Here is a 23491-nt window from a genome sequence, read left to right on the forward strand (position 1 = left end):
GCTGGATGAGCTGGCAGTCGAACGTGTCCAAAAAGCGAAAAAGTGCTACAGTGTGCAACAGTGTCTGCCGAAGTGCTAAAGTAACTGCTACAGTAGCCGCTTTGTCTTTTCTTCAATGGGAAGCCACGTGTTCACTTTTTTTGAGGTGTGTAATATTCCTTCGTCTTTATTTCACGCAACGTTGCTTTTATTTACTTAAAGAAGGTCGGCAACTACAACGATCTTCTAGAAGCGCCTCGAAACGATTTGCTTCAGGATGTGACCCAGAGCTTATCCTGTGGGGTGCGTCACAGGGAAAATTTTTATGCCGAAAATTTACAAACGTAAAACCCATATTTATCCTAGAGGGTTTTTTCAGGGTTGATTTTGAGGCGATGATCTACAACACAAATCCTATGTTTGACTTGGGGGATTTTTCCAAAGAGAAGTTGATCACGTTTCTTCTCAAACGGATAATGCTTACGTTTTACATGGGAAGCACTGTATTCATGGAAAGTTTAACTATGACTTACAAGGGTCAAGTTTTACCGGTCTTAACAAACGTTAGGCTGTAGGGTTAAGGACTCAGCAGCTTCGTCCCTACTTTCCTCTAGTTGTTTCCAATTTCTTTTATAATTTCTTCCTCGTATTGTTCATTATTATCTCATTCTCCTTCATCACCAACATTCCACTCATCTTCATTGTCGTCTCTGTGAATGACTGCTCCGACATTTTGGTCATCACTGGTTCATTCTGCAGGCCTACTGTCATAGATTTGGTAGAAGTGTTCACAAAGGTCAGGGTTTATCTGTAAGATACTTTGGAAAGGAATGTAAAATTTCTCTGTAAGCCAAGTATCTACTAGGAAGATGCGTGTATTTTTATCTTCAGCTACCATACAAGTAGATCTTGTCCACCGGACATGGTGGTTTGCAGCTATGGTTTAAGCTCTCCAACGCTTTAGTTGTGAATATACATCTTCAGTGATGAGAAGAGTTCGAAGAGTTTCTTCAGGAATACGGGTTTGCAAGGGAAATTGTGAAGTATAGATGTTGATTGTGATCTCATGTTTCGCGTCATAAGGGTATTCATACGAAGGAGGAATAGTTTCAATGTCTAAATTAACACAGCCATGAGGCTTTATGTTTCCAAGTTTAAACATCCTTCTTAATGGGTATGCCAACCGCCAATGAAAATCAAGATGTTTTACATGTTCTTCTTTCGTAACCAGTATTCGTTTTAAAAATCCTTGCTCCAAAAGAGTTTTGGGGGAAAGTTTTATCCCCTGAATCTCTTGGTCCTGCCACTTTCTAAGGTTAAGAGTGGCTTGTACAATGGAAAATCCTTGTTCACATTCACAGAAAGAACTTTCTTCATGTGGGTTGTGTCTATGTTTCAGCAAAGCAAATTCCAAACCAGACTTTTTCTTCTTTGAATGTGTTGCCATGGTCCTTAAAAGATTTTACATGTCAACCTTTTTGCCTTGATCACCAAATGATAGATCTGTTCTTTGACTAATGGGATGTTTGGGGGAACTGTTTCTCTTTTTTCTCCTAATTTCTTCTTCAACATATCTCATGAGGAGTCTACTCTTTGTTTCTAGAGCTTGTATTTTCTAATTTAGCTCTTCTTTTTCCTTTTTTCGCCAACTTATTTCTGCTTGGGCTACTTTTAGGCTCCTTTCTAGGGTACGATAAGTATTCAAGCTTTGAGGTCGGAGGGGTATATGATTCAGGGAGAGTTCTGGCAAAGTTTTGAACTGAAGTTGCCCGTCTTTCAAGTTGAGATGGCTGGCTAATAAAGAAAGAATTTTTGGGTATGAGGGATTTCTTTTGTTTTGCCAAAGATTGTCTAGAAGGACATGATCTTTTAGATCAAGGATGAGGCATTGACAAGTTCGAAAGACCAAATTTGAATGAGGTGGGAAGATTGGTAATCATAGGTCTGGGTCAAGGGGCAACTGGTTTGTAGAGCCCATCTTGTCCTATAATAAGAAAATTATCAAATGAAACAATGCATTCTATCTTATCTATCGTGACTAATGTCTACATGCAGATTTGTCATTTGAAGTACGAGTTGAAGATGCTTGAACACTTTCTTGTTTCATGTCATCAACTAACTGTTGCATGCTTAAAACAATGTCTAAAACATCATCACTAACTTTTCTGATCTCGATGGAGAAAACAGGGTTAAGGTCATGTAACCTTACTCTGGATTGGTCGAGATAACTTACAATTTTACTAAGTCTTCTAATTTCTGATTCATAAACATCAATGTCTGTATTCTTTTTTTTTTTTTACCAACATGCAGCTCAAAACGTTGGTGAAAGTCGTCCTTCAGTAACATATGAGTGAAATTGCCCGTTCTATTAGGGTTGATTAGTCAATAACTTATCATATCACTTGCGAATTAGCAAAAATGTTAAATTATTTACTTAGAAATAAAAGTATATAAATTAATTAAGAAAATAAATGCACCTAATGGCTGCTTGTGAGTACGCGCTCAATTTTTTAGACAAATTTTGAACAAGCCACCTACTCGCAAAAAGACATTATTTTTTTTTTGTCGAAATATAACAAAATATATTTTTTAGGCCAATAGAGTGGCTTTCAAATAAGATGTTTTTTGTCATTTTATACTACAAATATTGTTGTTTACTTAAATGTTTGATGGTTTGGAATTTTGATTCAAAAATGAAAAATCTATAATCATAATTCTTCTTCAAATTGAAATGAAATCAAAATTCCAAGTTTCAATTTCTTAATTTTGAAATAAAAATATCTCATTTGTTCGGTGACCTTTCTTTAGTGGCAAACCAAAATTTACTTAATGGACACCTTCTTATCTTGATTCATTAGTTTTGTACTTTTTTTTATTTGGTTTTCTTTTTTCCAAACAAGTAATCTATGGGAATTAAGATTAATAAAATGGGTAGGATATGGTTGGAGGGGTTTTGTCATTCTTCCATTGTGCTAATTTTGATTTTGACCGAATTACTATTTATGTTTTTAGAGAGAGAAAGACGAAATCATGGTTGCATTTGCATTGTTCTCGCACCAGAGTTGAGGCAAGGGCTAGTAGGTGATCGGGTTCTATTTCAAATTTCAGAGCATCAACTCTCTTGTGCTGCAAAAAGAGATCATCGACATGCAAACTGATACGCGGCAAAGTGATATCTCGAGGCAACAAAAGCTAGTCATATACCTTAGGGTCTTTTTGATGCACAAAAAGAATTTAAAGTGGAAACTTTATCATGGTAAAATTTCTCTATTTTCCAATTTGAGGTCCTGTTTGATGCACATGAAGAATTTAACGTGGTAAATTCGGCTCTTTTCTGAATGACACGATGAAATACTCCTCTTACCATATTCGGCTCTTTTATGGCATGATCAAATACTCCTCTTACTCACTCATAAGTCATGGTTGGAACTGACTAAGCAATTCCTCACTAACATTTGCATCTTATAGGAGGCCGAGGCCAAGCAGAAGAGGAAAAGAGAGACCCAAAAATCCTCTTTCTCTCTATAGATATCTCTCCTATTCTTGGCATTATTTGGATAGAACCTTCTTTACCTGCAAAAGAATATTCATTCTTGTCCCAAATTGATTGTGATGGAAAAGTTGATTAATTAGAAAATCCGTTCGACTCGAATCTCTCTCTCTCTCTCTCTTTCTTCAATGATGCATTAAAATCCAACCTTACCAGCATGTCGATGCGGTCGCCCACCGGAATCATCTCGCTGTTTGCGGTGGACGTTACTCAGCAAAACGAATGCATTCATTCAGTGGCGGATCAACTCATCCGCTAGCTCGCAACTCCGGCCACCCAAACGGCTGGATTCTCCCCCTGCCCCTCCAATTCTCTTCCCAAGAAACCCAAACCAAGAACAAAGATGAACTGAGAGGGAGGGTTTATTGAGGAACTCGAATTCCCGACGGCTACAAGATCGCCGAAACTCCGATCTTTCCGACTGAATGGGCCGGAAAACCTGCCGAAGACTTTGCAACTCGCGGAGACGAAGGAACAGCCTGGGGAGGCATTAGATAGATACGTATCCCGCTGCAAACGGCACATTTCCCAAGGAACCCACGTCCGATGCGACAAGCTAAAACGAGGTTTTAATTCAAAACACCATTTCAGGAGTTTGGATGACATTCAAACTTATTTTTGAGTTTTGGCAAAATCTGGTTTTCATAAAAAGATCGAGGCAAAACTGATTTTCGCCTCTAAATCAAGTTTTTCACAAAAAAACCAAGTTCTTGGTTTGTGATTTTCGCCTCTAAATCAAGTTTTTCACAAAAAAACCAAGTTCTTGGTTTGTGTCATCCAAAGGCTCCCTAAACACTTCATGTGAACGAGGAAAAATAGTATTTTTCCGTTTCTCCCTTACAACAGACAACAACTGTGGTGGTGGTGGCGGTGAGATCGTAAATCACCAAGTACAATAACAAGAAACATTCAAACAACGGCGGCTCCGCCTGTGGCCAGTGAAATGTGTATCCCCGTCTCTCTCTCTCTTGGCGATGCGCCTAAAACAAAGGGGAGGGAGGGAAGGAGCTCAATCTCATTCTCATCACTTAATGCGGCTGAAAGAAAATCTAATTTCTCTCTCTCATCTTCGTTCTTGGCGGTTGTCCCTCAACTAAAACTTTCTCTGGCTCCGCCAATGGCTATGAAAGAAGCGGAGCTGACTTCAGTTTTCGTGTTCATGCACTTGAGAGCCATTATCTATGTCCACTCCCTCCCGACACGCCGTCAAGAGAGATAGAAAGACGGGGATATACATTTCATAGGCCCCAGGTGGAACGGCCATTGTCTGTTGCTGTTGCACTTTGTGATTTTAAGATCTCACCACCACCACTACAGTTGTTTTTTGTTGTCAGTAGGAGAGGAACAAAGAAGGGCCATTACATCTCCTGGTTGGGCGGCGGGTTCCTCGGGAGCCATGCTGTCTGCAGCGGGATACGTATTTATCTAATGCCTCTCCAGGCCTCGGAGACCTGCCTCCTTTCACATGGCGTCTCTGTAAGTAACGAAGTCTTTGGATTCAAGAGACCGCTGTTTCAGGGATGATGTAGTATGTGGTTGTTTCACCCCAAAACATTGGAGTATATTTATGAAACGCTAAAACTTAAGTGTCCATGAATTCTCCAGCTCATTCTTTCCCTCTCTCTCGTTCATCTTTGTTCTTGGTTTGGGTTTCTTGGAAGGAGAATTGAAAGGGCGAGCAGGTTTGTGGGGGAGAATCCGGCCGTTTGGGTTGCCGGAGTTGCAAGCAGATGAGTTGATCCGACAGTGAACGAATGCATCCGTTTTGCTGTGTTAAGTCCACCGTAAACAACGAACAGAATCTGGTGGGCGATACCATAATTGACTTGCCGCAAATATATTCCCGACATTGTACAGACATTGTTATCAGAAATCTTCCATCATATATATAAAGTTCATATATTTTGATGATGAATTATACAATTTAAAAACGCAAATGGAAATCTATATATAAACATGACAATTACACGAGCCAATCGACGTTTGTGAAATTTTTGATGCATCATTGAAGAGAGACAGAGAGAGAAGGAATCGAATGGATTTTGAATTAGTCATTTGAGCAAGTCAATACAGTTCAAATAATCAAGTTTTCTATCACAATCAGTTTGGGAAATGAATTCCAAGTAAAGGAATCGAAAAACGTCCTATTTCTTGATGAAAGGTAAGTAAGAGTGGCAGACTGGGTATCGAACTACGGGATGTAAAAGGTTTGGATCTAACATCAAATCCAACAAAAACACCTGCAACGAACTTGGATGATGTTAAAAACCAATAAAAATAACAAAATACAAGATTTAATGTGGTTCTTCTCCAGAAAAGACCACCATTGGCCTCAAGGATCGATAGTGTAAAGACCACCATTGGCCTCAAGGATCGATAGTGTGAGGTCTTGATATTTATACTCTCTGTTTAAGATAATCTCCATATATTCTCATGGTTTTTTTTGTGCAATTCTAGATTGACTGCCCAACTTGTTGATGGCAATTCTATTATTATCTTCATTGGTTTTTTATTCTCATAAATGTTATTTCTTTATAGGGTGCAGCAATATCTTTAACAATAATAACCTTCCTCTTGTTGGGAAATCCTGTTTAATAATGTTAGTTACTTTGCATAACATTTTCCATTCTCATCCTCCTTCAAACTTAAAAACATACTTGGAAATTAGACCAAGAGATGTTTCAAATGATTTTCTTGCAATGTTAGGCCATTGACCCTCCATCTTGATGACAGTGCCAATATTATTTTCATTGGCGCCTTTACCTCCATAGATATCATTGCCGTATAGGTCACAACATTATTTTTTATACTAATAACATTCATTCTGTTGTGAAAATCTTATTTGATAACATTAAACTTTTTGCATATATAACACCTTCTATTTTCATAATAACCATCCCTCAAATTGGATGACGTATTAGGAGAGTTCAGAACTTGAGCAAAATTCAGAGGGAATTACTATTTTCCATAGGTGTACCATAAGGAGCCAAAGAATTTGACGGTACAGTTATCCCACCAGCTCTTAAAGAAACGAGGGAGCCACTATAACTTGACACTGCTTTGGTGGGGTCAAGGAATACAACAACAACTGTGATGTCATCATGAAAATGCCGCCTCACTCCCCGCTCGATCTTTTTCAAATCAGAGTACCGCATTTCACGCTTCTTTGCTGCTTCTTGAAGTGCAGCTTTGACCAGCCTCCTTGCAATTCCCTGCGCGTTGAAATATCAGATTTTTTGCACGAATTATGGTGTTAAGCTGCTAATCACCAATGCATTATTTTGGTAGTAGGCCAAATCATAATGAAGTTGGCAAATATCACACTTGTTCACAAAGCAACACAGTATGATATGACCACATAATCTGTAAAAGGAATAAGGAATAGGAAAGAAACCAAAGACCAATTATGAATAGTCTTAAGCAGGGGTACTGAAATCGAGAGAGGAGATGCTAGCAAGCTTCTTGCCATATCTGAAACGAAAGGAAGTTCAGACATTGGTTGAAAAAAAGAAAGTTAAAGAACACAAGTGAGATTATGACTTCAACTGTTTTACTGGCAGCAGAAGCTGGCTGCTGAGGAGCATGGCAAGACTAGATATTTAGAACATAATAATACTAAACCCCGTTGTCACCGGGGTTCATAAAGGACTTGCTGAACATTTAGATAATGCTGGAGAAGGGTAGGACGAGGACACTTATGCCCGGCCAGTTACATGTATGCTAGATATTTCTTGGTGTCTATTGCCTCTACAGCACATTTCCCTCAGCATAGAAGAACAGGATTAAAATGTTTTTTTTTTCCTTATTTCTCTCGAAACCTCATGGACAAAAGAACAACTTTAATCAAATCTTAAAAAAATGCAAGGTTTTGGTAGTACAGGGTACAAGAAAGAGCAATAAACAAATTTCTTTTTGTTATGAGATCTTACATTGTGTGGATTATTATGAACAAGGTCAACTGCTTCCTGATTACTGAGATGCTCCCAGAGCCCATCGGAGGCAAATATGACAAACTGATCCTGAGGTTGCAATGTGTGCACTGCAATGGATGGTTCAGCACTAAGTATTGGCCTTTTAAAGGGTTCCGGCAGACGGAATTTAGCAAATAACGGCTCCCTGTTGTACTCAGACTTCTTTAAATATATATCACCAATTGATCTAGAAATCTGCATGAGAAGTGTGCCAGGTCAGCAGAAGAGAAGTATAAACTATTCATACATTCACTTATTTCCACAAAATAATTATCAAGTTGTCAAAGAATGTAAACTAAATGGTGGATAAGAATGAAGGCCAATCAAAGTCAACATATTCTGGGTCCTCAGCAAGGGGATGTGCTGACTATTCTTTAGCTTCTGCATATACTGAGTTGGTGCTTATACCCCTTGTTCACTATCGTTTTCTGTTCCTTTTGTGACCCATACAGCCATACACCTTGTGCTGTCTAGGAATACAGTGCTCTGTTTGTCCTTTCTGATAGCCAAGGTATTGGAATATGCCCACTGACATAAATGCCTTATCTGAATAACATACTATACCACATTCTATCATTAAAAGATCTGGAACGGAACCTGGGATGGATTGCCTCACCTCCCACTAGCGTGACATTGAAAGGCCACCCAATGAGTTGACAAACCTTACAAGAGTAGATACATGGCCTATTCATTCTGCTTGGGAGTGGGAGAGGACTACATGTGACACATTGCTAGGTCCAGGTGGGCGAGGTCTAGGGGCTTTGGCACTTGGCCCACCCCAGATTGCTGATGGGTCAGTAATCTTCTCCAAGGAACTGGGCTGGGATAGGCTAGGTCATGGTAGTCAAATGATCACTCCTAAACATGCATAATATGAGGGCTCTGTCATGCTTTGCCCACAATTTCGCATACTTAAGAACATAGTGGGATGCAGCAGGAGAGAAAAAAAAAAGTTCTTCTTAATGACCACTTGTATATAATGCTTTTTGTTCAGGGGCAATACAAAATATATAAATTGACATCCATTTATGTTGTTTTTTATATGTTTCGGAATTGGGACCAAATGTCTAAAACTTTACAATTTCTTTAAAACAGGTTGGATCTGAACAGAGAATCCTCCATGACTCTCCATGGCCTGCTGCCCGCTGGATAAATTTTTATTTTACTGAAAGTACCCAAAGAGAAAGGACTTGTGTTCCACAGTATATTTGGTTTCAAGCACGACAGCAATCATCTTCTAGTAAAAAAAGGAAATGGTCATTCGGAATATCTCAGTCCCACCAAGATGCCTTACTACACTCCAATATCTTGAAAGTGCAACTTTGGTAGCTCTATCCAAAGCAAGGTTTCTCCCATCTTTAATAGTCTAGTTCATCGTCTACCTAGCTCCCTTACTTTTTATCTATATTTTGACAACCCAAGCAATCTTACGTTGCGTGCTATGTGACACGGGTATGCCAGTTTCGCTCAGGTACCCATGTCGGTATGTGGGTATGCCGACATGGGTACATGTACGGCTGCATTTTAAAAATTATATTTTCAAACTTAATTTTTTCTCTAATTTTTATTTTTCCGTTCTTTTATGTTTCCCTTCCAATAAGATTCTATATTTTACTCTCATTTTTCTTTAATTTTGAGATTTTTTTGTAAATTATAAGACTATTAGTGGCTTTTTTTTTCATTTTATCATTTTCAAAAATATAAAATTTGCGTACCCGAGTACCCACAATTTTCAAAATTCCCATGTCCGAACCCGCACCCATACTGTACCCGCACCCATGTGACATAGGCTGCATGTCAATCAAATTCTCCAGCCACCACGAAAAAAATTTCATCAGGTTTTCCAATTCTGCCTCTCAAATTATGCCATATAGGACATCAATGCATCAGTTTCCCATCCACATTGGAGGAACAAATTGAAGGAACACCCAAAGCATATTGGATCAGTAGGCCTTTGTTTCCAGAACCAGTTCCTAGTTCTTAGAAGCATTTTTAAACAAGAAATCTTGCAGACATAAATAATAATTGATTTAAGAGAACAAGCATAACCATAATATCAGGGATAGGCTAGTAAGTAAGCATTCAAAAAATTAACACGATAACTCTCTCAAGTTCCTTCAGCAAATCCAACAGTGGATCCATTTTCTACAATGATCCATGTATAACAGTCTATGGCACACAATCACTTCATAGACACTGCATTTGCCAGTCAAGTTTCAACACTTGAATACCCCAGCATTGTCAAACCTATGCTGAATATTGTCAAGACCATGTCCCTCAATTCATCCTTTTTTTGTCCTGGCCAATCTTGAATTCTTGATCTTGGTTCATGCCAATATTCAAACTTGGAGAGAGACCAGCTTGTAAGGCAGGAATTATTTTGCATGCCATATGTGCATAGAGACATGGATATCTTGACAAAGATGGAAACACAGAATGAACTTGCTTCTTTCTTGAGTTGAAGAGCTTAATCATTATATGCAATGCTTCAACCCTAAACTACATATCCATAGTCCATAGGATCTAAAGCAAAAGCAGTAGTTCTGAATACAGAAATCAACCAACGAAAGCTCGCATTCACTCCCATTGTTCATTACCAATTAGAAAACCTGTACCAGAAAGAAAGAACTACGGAAGACGGCACAGGCAGTCAGAAACTCTGAAGCTTTAATGCAGTCATCCTATCATAATATATGTCACATAGGTACGGGTACGGGTGCGGGTGTCGGTGCGGGTACGGACCATTTTTAAAAAACTTGGGTGCGGGGGTATGGCCGTACACACACATGCACATACATATATAAAAGTTAAAATGAAGAAAAAAGAGGGAAGTGGGACATTAAAATGAGGGTTTCGAAAATTTTAAAGTTAAAATGGTTTAAGAAGTTAAAATGTAAAAATCGTTAACATTAAAATTGGACAAATTTGGACTCAGTCAACATTGACCGAGTCTGAAAAAGGTCAAAAATGACCTTGGGTGCGTTGACCGCACCTGGTACGGTCAACGCAGTACCCTGCCGTACCCGTACCCGTGTCGTACCCGTACCGTGCGGGTACGTGTGACAAAGATCATAATATTTTCCAAATAAAACTTTCTTCTTTTGTCCATAAAGGCAGTCGTGCAAGTGACAAAACAGTACAAGCAGCTCAGTAGCTTGACATCTAGGAAACTTATCAATGAATATTGTAGAAGCCTACTATGTCATCAAAATCAAAGAATGCCTGGCCAAGCAAGTAGCACAAGATACCATGTCTAGCACAAACGTTTTTCATTTAGACACCCAAAACTCGCCAATGTGAACTTGCACATAATGAAAAGAATTACAGTCTACGCAAGTAGGCTTCCAGCTGTAAAAGTAACCAGTTTGTCGACACAAACAGTCCTCAACAAAGATCAAGTTTTAAAGTCTAAAAACAATACCTGTATAAGGCCCTTCACTCGCCAGACATTATGCTTCAAAAATACTATATTCGAGTCATCAGGATGCATCGATCGCAACTCCTGCCTTATAGCTTCATTACTCGCATTATGCTCAGTGGACAATTGAATGGGCAATACTTCTCCAGTTGCCTTGACTAGCCTACCCAAGACGGCCCGAGAGTCGCCCACATTTGCTACATATAGTGTTCCGTTGCATATAATTCCAGCCAGACAACATGAACCAACTGCAGCAATCTGCGGCTTGTTAGGCCATTGCCTGGAAACGACACTGGAAAAACCTTCCTCCGTTGCCAAGAATGCCTTCCTTATGACGTCTGCTGACATAGACTGCTGCTCCGATGCGAATCCTGCTTCCATCACAGTTCCGCGTCATTCAAGCAAGTACCATTCACCACTTGAACGCTCAAAGTTATGTCACAGCTATGCAAATAAAATTCGGAGAATCTACAGATCATTATTGAATTAAAAGAACAAGAAAATAAATGCATTCATTACTACATTCATACGCTTAACTAGAGAATTATTGAATCCTGGTTTACCAAATAAAGGACCAACTAGTCGAGTTAAAACATGAAATTAAATTCATAAACTGCATATCAAGCATCATCAGGTTAGTTCCATGAATCAAAAGCTACCAACATTTTCCGACAAATGAGAAGCAATAAGTTGGGATCAAAAAGCCAAATATGGCAGGTAGACAATCTCAATCCCAACAGTCAGATCTAATAAAAAATTCCATGGAATCAACCAAGTATCCAACATAATTAAAATCTACCGAACTGGATCCCACTAATTTATGAGCTGTCATCACGAATTAGGCCTTCCAAAATTATAGCCGCATCACAAGAGGAGACGAGAAAAAAATGCTAATGTAGCAAAAGGCTGGCTCCGAGATGACTCACTCTTCAGGTGGTAGAAGAGGTGATCGTTGATATACCGCGAAGTCTCGGGGCCGCCGTGACCGTCGTAGACGCCGACGAAGGTGCCGCAAGGTCCGGACTCGAGCAAGCTCAACGAACCGGACTCGATCTGGCTCTGATCCTCGAGGAGGTTGTTAGCCTGGACGACAGCCATCGAAAATTCGCCATTCAGATGCTGGCCAGAGTCCTTATACCAGAGAAGGCCGTCCTGCCGTCCAACGATAGCGGCATCTCCTCCTCCGCGACTACCGTTGCCGTACCCGTCCTTGGCAGACGGCCGCCAGCAGGCGGCTACGAGCTTCATTAAGTCCGCCAACATCCCTCATCTCATCCAGACGGGACACCAATTTTCCCTCCACATCAAAAACGAACTGGCGGCACAGATGACGGCAGACCCTGAGCAGCAAACCCTAAAATGGCCAGATGGGGAGGCGCCAAATCTACCCCTCTTCCCTCCTTTCTTCATCCAGAGATCATGGAGGTAGCCACGAAGGCGGTACTGTTCGCAGATCTAGGGAGAGAAATAACCAAAGAGTAGGAAGAGAAAGAGGATGAGGATGGGAGCTGAAGGGAAGTGATTATTAATACTATTTTCTTGTTGGGTGCTCTTTTTTTTCGCATCTCTCGCTCTTCCGCTTCTCCTCTCTGCAGACAAAATCCATAAAAACCAACATGGAGCTAATCTGAGACAGCCAAGCAGAAGCCAAGGGTTAGAGGGAGAGAGACCCACCAAAGCCCAAAACGGTTTGGCGTCAGGGGAGCTTTTCAAGTTGGACAATTTTCTGATGGGGCCGGCGAACACCTCCTCTCTCTCTCTCTCTCTCTCTCTCCATTGATGATGACGCATCATTTTTAATTACCCTTCCCCACTCCCTTTCCTTTTCGCCTCTCTCTCTGTCACTGTTCCATTGTCACCAGCAGTGCAACCCGTCAGAAAAAATGGAATAAGAAATAGAATTATCCCAACAAAAGTAATATATATATTTTTTAAATTTTCTAGTCAAACCAAGCTCTTCAAATCCATTACAGGTGTTATTTATTTCATTTCATTTTGGTGTCTGAGAGATGTGTTTTCAAATAGAGAGAGAGAGAGAGAGAGAGAGAGAAAGAGAGGATCCCATGTGTTTTAAGGTAGGTAATCATGGTCGCCATCAGGCTTCAACCCATCTACATGGGGCCAGCTGAGCGACTCCTCTTCAACATTTGCAGTTTACAGTAAAACAACCAAGAGAAACACTATTCACCAATATCATAAAGCCAAAGAAGAATGTCCTGTTGGGTGTCATTAATAAGGGTATCTGCATATGGATATAGTTGATTGTATCAGATTTTCCATTTATTGGGATCTCCTGTCTTTGTTATTAGTCCAGAAAAACCTTAGCATGATTATGTTCATGACAGCTCAATACAGCCTTCATTGATTGTTACCTCTGAGGCTGAGGTCCAGCCGAGCCCATTCACTGCATGCTCTGCTCACTCAAGTCGGCAGAGCACAGTCACTACCGGACAGCAGGTCAATGCCAAGCTAGCCTTCTGCTGGCATCTCCAATATCTTTACATATAGATAGAGACTGTATCTAAGCAAGACATACCCAAGTTCTTGATCGCATCGCTTTCATTAGACTAGACACTTAATTGTATAAAAAAAAATGTATATAGAACTAAAAGGGCAATTCAGTTTCTCTTTTTCATCACCTGTACATGCCCAAGTTTTTTACTGCTGCAGTTCCATCAGACTAGATAAATATAACATATGAAGCAATGTTTATGAGATCAAAAAGGGGTTTCTGTTGTCTTTTTAGAAATGGGTAGTTTTTTTTTTTAATCTTTGTTACTCTGGAGGTGAAGAATGAGAGGTAAAACAAAGGAATTATTGATGCAGTGTGGATAAGTTCAGAAGAGGATTGGGTTTGTAACTTTGTTCTTCCTGCTGCTCGAAATTAATTCTTCTATAAATTGAAGGAAGACTCAAAAGTATCAGCAGGGAGAGAAATGACTAGAACTGCCCTCTTTGGGGTGCTGTCTTCTCCTAGAGAAAGGTGGTCTTTTGGGCAAACAACTGCCGACCTCGCTAAAAGAAAAGAATGGCCATGGTCAAAAGGTTCTGTCAGTCATTTCGTGGTCTGGAGTTGTACAGCAATGACGACAATGGCTCATACGCGCTCCTGGCTTGGCTTAAATTAGCCACTGTGGATCTTTTGGAATGTGACATCTGCCTGTGCCATCACCATCTTCTTCTTCCACCTTCACTTTTCATGGTGCTCTGAACATGAACCACACAAAGCTCCTCTTCTGGTTTCAGTGTTTTTATCCAACAACTTCAGGAAAAGGGCCTCGGGATTGTCATCATCTGGGAGAGACGGGTAGATTCTGGGGAATGCTAAATAGATCTCAATAAATTCTAGCCGCCTTTGTTCAGACATTTTCTGAACAGGTGATCCACTGTTCATCTTGCCAGTTTGTCATCAAACCAGCCACTTCAATCTTTCTGCCGCCCGCAGCACCGAAAAAATCGTATATCCCAAAAATATTTCGAAGGTGTTTGGATGAGACCACAAAACCATGTTTTTAGCGTATTTGGGTGACATTAGTAGTGGGTTTGAGGAAAACCCAGTTTTGATAAAACCTGATTTTTTAAAAACAAGTAAAAGACCTAGCTCCCTTGGGTTATTGAAAAACCAGGTTTTAGATACATCACTTAAAGAAAAAAACAAGGTTTTTAAAATTCATTAAAAAACTAAAAAAATTTCAAAAAACTGGACTAGATGAAGGTGTCATCCAAACACTTTATTCAAGGAGAGACAAAAAACTGTGCCACTTAAATTTCAAACAAAAAATTAACATGCTAATTTAAAAGCGGTTTGGGTTCTAGTTATTTTCCATCAAACTTATTGATTTTTCTTCTCCTAAGATTTTAATGCTCTACTAGGTGTTTATCTTTTAGAGTCCTGCTATCTAATCAGAGTATAGATCATTATGATTGTTAGGAGAAAAACAATAACAAAAAAATGATTGGTATTTTTTTTTATATATGAGTGGTTTAGAACTAGATTAATTAATTGTAGTACGAGGTCGAACTACACCAATCAGATCCTCGTCAATCAAGAACGGTCATTCCAAAAGATTTTTGAAATGTTTATAAGGCAAAAAAAATCAACACACGTATTAGCTTCTCTATACGTACGACATAAGACACACTCCCAATTTGTCTCAATAATTCTTGACACTGCTTGATTATGGAATAAAAGATTACGAGGCTGCACTTCTTTTAAAACCTTACTCAAAGTTAACAAGGAATCTGATTCAACAGTAACTTTACGAAAGCCACGTTCCCAAGCTAATTTCAAACCGTGAAAAATAACAATAAGTTCAACTTTAGTTATATAATCATAACCCGCACGACAAGTGAAGCCAAATAACCATTAGGTATTTTCGTCATCTAGTATTAGTTTTTACTTTTTTCTTTATGTTTTTTTCTCAACTATTTATATGCATCGGATGAACAGTCTTGTTTAGATGGTTAAGTGACTCTAGATACTCTCAATCACTATATATATATATATATATATATATATATATATCCGCTTATACGAAACTTAATAGGAATAGTCTAAATCATAATTGATTCTTAAGAATTTAATTAGATGTCATTTTTTATTCTTAATTATATGTTAAATTTTTAATCAAATACAAACCAATCTGATTGACTATTCAATCAATACGATCCATTGACATCCCTCTCTAACACTAGTAAATTTACCAATTATTAATGGGCAAAAAGGGAACACGGTTGCAAATGATATTATAAACAACTCGTAGCCGGTTAATAAAATATGTACTATGATTGTAGGGCTGCGTCAAGGAAAAATGAAATCTTAGATTTTAAAATTTATTTTATTTAATTTATTTTAAATATTTTCCACCTAATTGTCTTAAGAAGACCAACACTATAATAATCTTTTACAAATTCACATCCGATTCATTTGAATCCCGAAATTTATCCGATTCATCCAATGACGGTTTCCGTTTAGTTTCCGATTTTTTACAACCCTGACGGGAACTCTGTCTTCTCCACGCATCCATTTTTTTCAAGTTATCTTGCATTTATTTTCCAATCACTGTCAGTAAAAAATCTTGGACAAAATTAACCGGTTCAAACTTTTCCTTCCTTTTTATTTTCTTGTTGCAGCTTTATGATTAACATTTGTGGCTTATAATAAAGTTTTGACTGTTGAATTGGAATATATGGTGTCGATATCAATTATTCAATATGGGGCCCTAGATGCCCATATGACTCAAACACAGAAAAATTTGTCCCCTCAGATGCAGTGATTCCCTGGACAGTATCAATTTTATAATGTCAATGAGGCCAAAGAAGCTTCTCACCTTTCCTGTTCATGATATCATTTTGATGGATAAATTTTGTTGCCTCTTGCTTTCATTTTGATTCATTTATAAACTGACTTCTCGCAGCCCTTGGCGTCCAGAGCTGCTTTGAAACCTGGGTAAAAAGCGAACACCTATCAACTTGAGGACTGCACAACGAGCCGAGCGAACTCGAGCTCGATCGAAAAATCTCGGCTCGTGCTCAACTCGTTTATAAACGAGCCAAGTTCGAGCTTACAAAGATACTCGAAACCATAAACGAGTCAAGTTCGAGCTTACAAACCGGTACTCTATATAATATTGCCCAAACCGGTTTCACAAGTTACACAAATTCAACGAGTTAAACAAGTTACACGAGTTAACGCTTATACGAGTTAAATGAGTTACACGAGCTAAACTAGTTAATGCTTACACGAGGTAGCGCGTAAACGAGTTAAATGGGTTAAACGAGTCAAGCTCGAGCTCGATTTTGTGTAGTCAAGTTGAGTTCGAGCTTGCAATAAGGAGCTTGGGTCGAGTTCGAGCCGAGCTTGAGTTTTTGAGCCGAGTCAAGTTCGAGCTCGCAAAGCTCGGGCTCGACTCGGCTCAGGTGCAGCCCTACTGGAGTGTAATGTATCCATTGCTTGGAGTCCAGAAAAATAGTGCCCACGAGAATCAAACTGACGGCCAGCCTTTTACTGGCCCGCCAACCCAGCTAGCTAGCCTACGTTCCTCTGAGCTTGTTGTGCTCTTACTTGGTTCCAACACTATTTAATTGCAGATCCTGAATGGTTGCAGATCTGATTCTTGGATCCATTGTTCTGGTCTGCTTTGAGTTACTTGCTAGTCCAAAGTAAGCTAAGTTTCTCATAAAGGGAATGAAAAAATAATAAACTAATCAAGCAATAATGGGGTTTCTAGTTATGTGTTTAGAGGAGTACTTGTAATAATAGATCTTCATGGATCTGAGATTATACACCCATATCCATTGTCCAAAACTAATTGGGAATCCTCATTATAAAAGTAAATTCAGAAATCGCAAGTTAATATACAATCTCATTATATTTTATATTTTAGAACATAAAAAAAAATTGTTTATATTTTAATACAATAAGCTTAAACAAAGCAAATTTTATAATAACCAAGTAGTGATATAGTTCATATTAACATAGAGAGTATTTTCCTTACCATGATAATAATCTCAAAAATAGGATCCGTGTCAGCAATTTGAATATATAGTAATGAATTTATAAATTGGTCTTAACTATGCTTGCTTAATTTGAAATGAAGATTTATAAGCTAGAAGAGAATGATTCGATTATCCAAACACTGCTGGTTCATGTATACAATAAAATCTACATGTTGATGAACTAATTTGTATATCCTTTTCAACTATATCAAATAACATTTATTCACGTATAATTACATCCAAACCGGTGTACATCGAAACACGTGGATCGGTCAAAAATATTTAAAAAGTTATTAAAAATAAATGCAAAGCTATAAAAATAATTTTATAAATGAAAAAAAAATGTTAAAAAATCAGTGAAAACTTGACAAGTGGCACCGTGGAATTGGGCAAATCGGCCCATTTTGGCAAACACTGATTCAAACTACGGACTACCATCTTGCATTATTGTTGTTAAGAAGTTACCTAAAAAAACATTTGCAAAAAGCAAATATATCCTTCACTTTCTTTTCTTAAAGGGTAAAATAGTAATTTCATTAGCTCACCAATTCATTTGATAGATGGTGCGTTTGACTAAACAACCAAAGACATAGGCTTGTTTTGATAACATAAAAAAAATTAGGTCTTCCTTGAACTTTTTTTTTGTGTTTGAGGGGATTTTTTATTTTTTAAAAATATAATTTAATGATACGACTCAAAACTGACCCGAATGCTTCAAGGAGCATAGCATAGCTCGTTGGCTTGACTGTCACGCTGACAATATATTCTCAATTCAATTTGATTTTTGTGGGTATTATTCATCTGGATTACAAACTCTGACATGTGCGGTACTTGAGTTGAACGATGTATTGTAAGAACCCCTAGGTCTCAAAACCCGCCTTGACCTTGAGAACAAGAAGAAGCAAAGGTGGCTTTGCCTCCCACAAACCGTCAAAATTGACCTGAATATTAGATAATTAGATAGAGCTCAATTCAAATAAAATATAAAAATAAATTATGAACCAAGATGCTTGTTACAATCTCTATAATTTGAAGCTAATCAGCATCTGACTTGAGTTTTATTATAAGATTTTGTTCAACTCATGCAAACATTTAAAAAAAAACTTAAATGGCAGAACGTTACGTGAGAATGAAGCGCAAGGGCTTTGCTCATCTCCCAGAGTCACTGTTGATGAGATCTCAAGGATTTTAAGAAATTGAGGCATCTCTATCAGTCGCCAGTAATAAAAGTTTGCTCCTCTGACCGAGCAACCAGTAAGAAGATAAAACTTTTTTCAAATACATTCCTTAGCTGTTAGCATACAAAGCCATCTTCTTTTTGTTGTTGCTGACAAATTCATTCACGCCTTCTACTCTAGATTCAGATATGAATGTAAAAATAAGATTCAGTTGTGCAAACAGATTTTAGATTGGGATATGACATTTTTCTTTGTTCACATTTGAATAAGAATATGAATATACTAAAAAGTGGATATGGTTAAGAGTATATCTGATTTGAATCCGATAATTTAACATCCTTACTTTTATTATCTTTAAAATATTATGACTTCCGTTGGCCAATGAAAGACACTTTGTCTTTAAGAAAGGCATTTTTTTTATTTTATTATATAAAATTTATTATTTTGAATTTTCAAGAATTCATGTGCTGCAGAAAATGAGTCACGAACATATAAGTTGAAGTGTGGTAGGGGCAACACTTCGGATGGTTAAAAGTAAGCATAGTACCATAAAGAGATAAGGGTTGGGCGAGGGCTTCGACTTTCAACGGAACAGTAGGTCTCCCTGCTCTTAAAATGAGTTAAAAAATGCTACAAAAATGTCATCCGGAATAATCTTCAATCGATATATCGTCTTTGACTTATTTAAAAAAGGAAAAGAAAGAAATAATATAATCTTGGACTTATTGATTTGATATATCAACATCTCAATTAAGCTGATCGTTATCAATCAATAATTTATGATTATGTAAATCTTCACGAGGAAGTAGATACAAGACATGAAGATCTATGAACGATGTCATCAAAAATCAATCATGAAGAAGCAGCCGACTACTAGTTTTAGTACAATGAAAAAAGAAAAAGGAAAGGACAAGAAAGAGCGTAATATTGCTTTGCTCATGGATGTTGGTGCTGTTTTTATTGCTGACATCTCAAGCTGCGGATTCTAATGGGGAAGGTTACAGTTCAAAGCACGTTATTAGTATTATTATCATTCATGTAGTAACAGGATCTCGTGTCGATCCATCTGATTGAATTGATGGCTTATGTAAGAGTATGGACTAATGTTAGAAGCTTTTCATGAGGGGGTCCGAATCAAAGGAGCCAAAATATCATTTTTCAAAATTTTTTTATGTAAGACAAGTAAAATTTTTTAAAATTTACTTCTAATTTAAAAAAAAATTGAAGTGGGGCCAAGGCCCATGCGGGCCCCCCCTGGCTCTGCCCATGGTTCATGAACCGAATCCGTGAGGATGTGGAATTGGTGAATCGAGCATTGAAAAATTTTAAAATGGAATTTAAAATGATTGAAACATAACATGTGGCAACCCTAAATTCGAGATGGAATTTATTTGATTGGATCGCCATTGATTAGGTTCAAATTGGGTGTTTGGTATTAGTGACAAATGTGTTACTATCAGGTGCAACTGCCCAAAATTGAAGCAAATTCATGGAACCCTATAACATAAAATAAGAGGTTTGAGGTTCGAATATGGTCGCTGATGTCATGTTCCAATGTGTTTGTTTTTTGGGCTGTAAACATTGGCAAACATAATAATCGACTTGAAAGACTTATTGTAGGTTCACTCAATCTTCGAAGCAAGTTAGAACCTTGGAGGCACAAGGGTATGACCTTTGGATTTTAGCCCGAATGTCCAGAATCTTGTTGCAGGCTCCAATCAATGTGAAGAGAACTATAGAAGCTGCAACGGGGAAATGATTAATTAACTAGTTTTATATTAATCAACATTAATACTAGATTAATTTAAGTAGTGTCATATACTGAAAAGAGTATATAATGATATTTAAATATGTTTAAAAATTCTTGAAACTGGTCTGGAAATGGCCCAAATTGGTTCCTAGATCTTATGTTTAATTGATCTAGAACCAATTTTGTTAAAATGGAAACGGTTCGGGACTGGATGAACCGGTTTCAACTGCACATCGGTTCAAACAACCTGAAACAAATAGTGGATCCATTAAGTTCTAAATCTTTTTATATGAGCTCATCTAGATTGACAACAATACATCCGTTTTTTTTTTTTCATCTAAAATTCTAAAGCCTAGTTTATAGTTTATGAAATGGAATAGAATTTAGTTGGTAGATATGGGTTTTAGTCATTTGAATTTGATCCATCAACATCGTCGAATCCAAATGAACCAATGCAACTGTCTCCCACCCGAACTCAAAAATACAACCCAAAGAGAAATTTAGGACTCAGAGCAGAAAAAAAAATTATATTTTGAAGTACCATCACTGTTAAGAAGTTGCCTAAAAAATGATTTGCAAAAAGCAAATATATCCTTCACTTTCTTTTCTTAAAGGGTAAAATAGTAATTTCACTAGCTCCACAATTGATTTGATAGATGGTGCCTTTGATTAACCATCCAAAGACATAGTCTTATTCTGATAATATAAAAAATTAGGTGTTCCTTGAAATTTTCACCTGTTTTAGGGGATTTTTTATTTTTAAAAAATATATTTCTATGATACACTCAAAACTGATGGGAATGGCATAGCTCATTGGCTTGAGTGTCTGGCTGGCAATGTATTCTCAATTCAATTTGATCCTTGTGGATATTATGGCTGGCAATGTATTCTCAATTCAATTTGATCCTTGTGAGTATTATTTATTTGGACTATAAATGGTGATATGTGTGTCGTAAGACTTGGCTGACAATGTATTCTCAATTCAATTTGATCCTTGTGGGTATTATTTATTTGGACTACAAACGATGATATGTGTGTCGTAAGACTTGGCTGGCAATATATTCTCAATTCAATTTGATCATTGTGGGTATTATTTATTTGGACTACAAACCGTGATATGTGTGCCGTAAGACTTGACTGGTAATGTATTCTCAATTCAATTTGATTTTTGTGAGTATTATTTATTTGGACTAAAGACGGTGATATGTGCGTTGTAAGACTCCTTTGAAGATAAGAAGAAGGAAATGTGGCTTTGCCTCCCGCAAACTGTCAAAATTGACCTGAACACTAGATAATTAGATAGAACTCCACTCACATAAAATATGAAAATAAATTATGAACCAAGATACTTGTTACAATCTCTATAACTTGAAAAACTAATGAGCATCACCCAAATGCAATTGACTTCAGTGAGATTTTGTTCAACTCATGCAAACATTTAAAAAAATCTTAAATGGCAGAACGTTACGTGCTCATCTCCCAGAGTCAGCTTGATCTCACGTACTTTAAGAAATTGAGGCATCTCTATCAGCCGCCAGTAATAAAAGTTTTCTCCTCTGACCGAACAATCGGTACAAAGCCATCTTTTGCTGACAAATTCATTCACGCCTTTTACTCTAAATTCAGATATAAATATAAAAATAAATATACTAAAAAGTGGGTATCGTTAAAAGTATACCTTTTTTAAATTTGATAATTTAACATCCATACTTTTATTATCTTTAAAATATTATGACTTCAGTTGGCCAATGAAAGACACTTTGGTTTTTAAGAAAGACATTTTTGTTATTTTATTAAAAATAAGCATAGTATCATAAAGAGACGAGGGTTGGGTGAAGGCTTCGACCTCAATAGGTCTCCCCACTTAGTTGAGTTGAGAGGAAGAGCTAAAAAATGCTACAAAAATGTCATCGGGAATAATCTTCAATCTATATATCGTCTTTCACATATTTAAAAAAGAAAAAGAGAGCTCTTGAACTTAATTGCTATGTATAAACAGCATCTCAATTATGCTGATCGTTGTCAATCAATAATTTATGATTACGTAAATCTTCACGAGGAAGTAGATACAAGACATGAAGATCTATGGTGCGATGTCATCAAAGATCAATCATGAAGAAGCAGCCGACTACTGGTTTTACCACAATAAAAAAAAAAAGAAGGAAAGAACAAGAAAGAAAGAGCGTAATATTGCTTTGCTCATGGATGATGGTGCTGGTTTTATTGCTGACATCTCTAGCGGCGGATTCTGCAGGGGAAGGTTAGAGTTCAAAGCACGTTTTTAGTATTATTATCATTCATGTAACAAGATTTCGTTTTATAATAGAAATCGTGTTCTTGTTTTTCTTATCTCTTGATTTGTTTAGTGGGTCGTGTCGATCTGATCGATGGCTTGTATAGTGGGTCGAGTCGATCTGATCGATGACTCGTATGGACTAATGTTATGAAAATCGGGCATGAGCGAAGCCGAATCAATGTTTCTAAATTATGACAAGAGCCAAAAAATCATTTTTCAAAACTTTTATATAAAATATTATATAAAACAAATAAAATTTTCTAAAATTTACATGAATCCGGCCCATAAAGGCCCCTGAGCTCCACCTTTGGGATCACCAACCAAATCGGGGAGGCTGTGGATTTGGTAAATCGAGTAAAAGCATTCAAAAATTTTAAAGTGGAATTAAAAAAGGTTGAAAATTTATTCGAATTTTGGAGAGAATATTGCTTTATTTCCCAATATTGCTACATAAAAATTTTGAAAAGCATATTGCTTTATTTCCCAATTTGGTTGTGATAGAAAACTGGATTAATTTGAACCATATTGACTTGCTCAAATAACTAATTCAAAATCTACTGGACTCCCTCTCCCTCTGTCGCTCTTCAACGATGCATCAAAAGTTTTACCTGGTTCATGTAATTGGATGTTTATATATGATTGCCATTTACGTTTTTAACTTGCATAAATTCTGCACAATGTCGTCGGAAACATATTAGCGGCATGTTGACGGGATCGCCGACGAGATTCTGCTCGCTGTTTACAGTGGACATCACGCAGCAAAACGGACTCATTCATTCACCATCGGATCAAATCATCTGCTCGAAACTCCGGCCAACCAAACGGCCGGATTCTCCCCCACCAACCAGCCC

General features: G+C 37.6%; 1 protein-coding gene across 2 annotated transcripts; it reads right to left on the reverse strand.

Annotated features, from left to right (window-relative positions):
• Positions 1–6351: 6351 nt before the first annotated feature.
• LOC116247920 (probable protein phosphatase 2C 46) lies at positions 6352–12691 on the reverse strand. Of its 2 annotated transcripts, XM_031620373.2 has the most exons (5): positions 12593–12691; positions 11845–12507; positions 10922–11289; positions 7459–7695; positions 6352–6741 (listed from the first exon to the last, which is right to left on the reverse strand). In XM_031620373.2, exons 2-5 carry the CDS (start codon positions 12179–12181, stop codon positions 6475–6477), a joined length of 1209 nt encoding a protein of 402 aa, XP_031476233.1. In that variant the 5' UTR covers positions 12182–12507; positions 12593–12691; the 3' UTR covers positions 6352–6474. The 2 variants fall into 2 exon arrangements, with proteins under 2 accessions (XP_031476233.1, XP_049931961.1); XM_050076004.1 differs by having other exon boundaries at positions 11845–12648.
• Between the last annotated feature and the right edge of the window lie 10800 nt (positions 12692–23491).

The sequence above is a fragment of the Nymphaea colorata genome, chromosome 2 (genome assembly GCF_008831285.2).
Source record: "Nymphaea colorata isolate Beijing-Zhang1983 chromosome 2, ASM883128v2, whole genome shotgun sequence".
Classification (NCBI taxonomy): domain Eukaryota; kingdom Viridiplantae; phylum Streptophyta; class Magnoliopsida; order Nymphaeales; family Nymphaeaceae; genus Nymphaea; species Nymphaea colorata.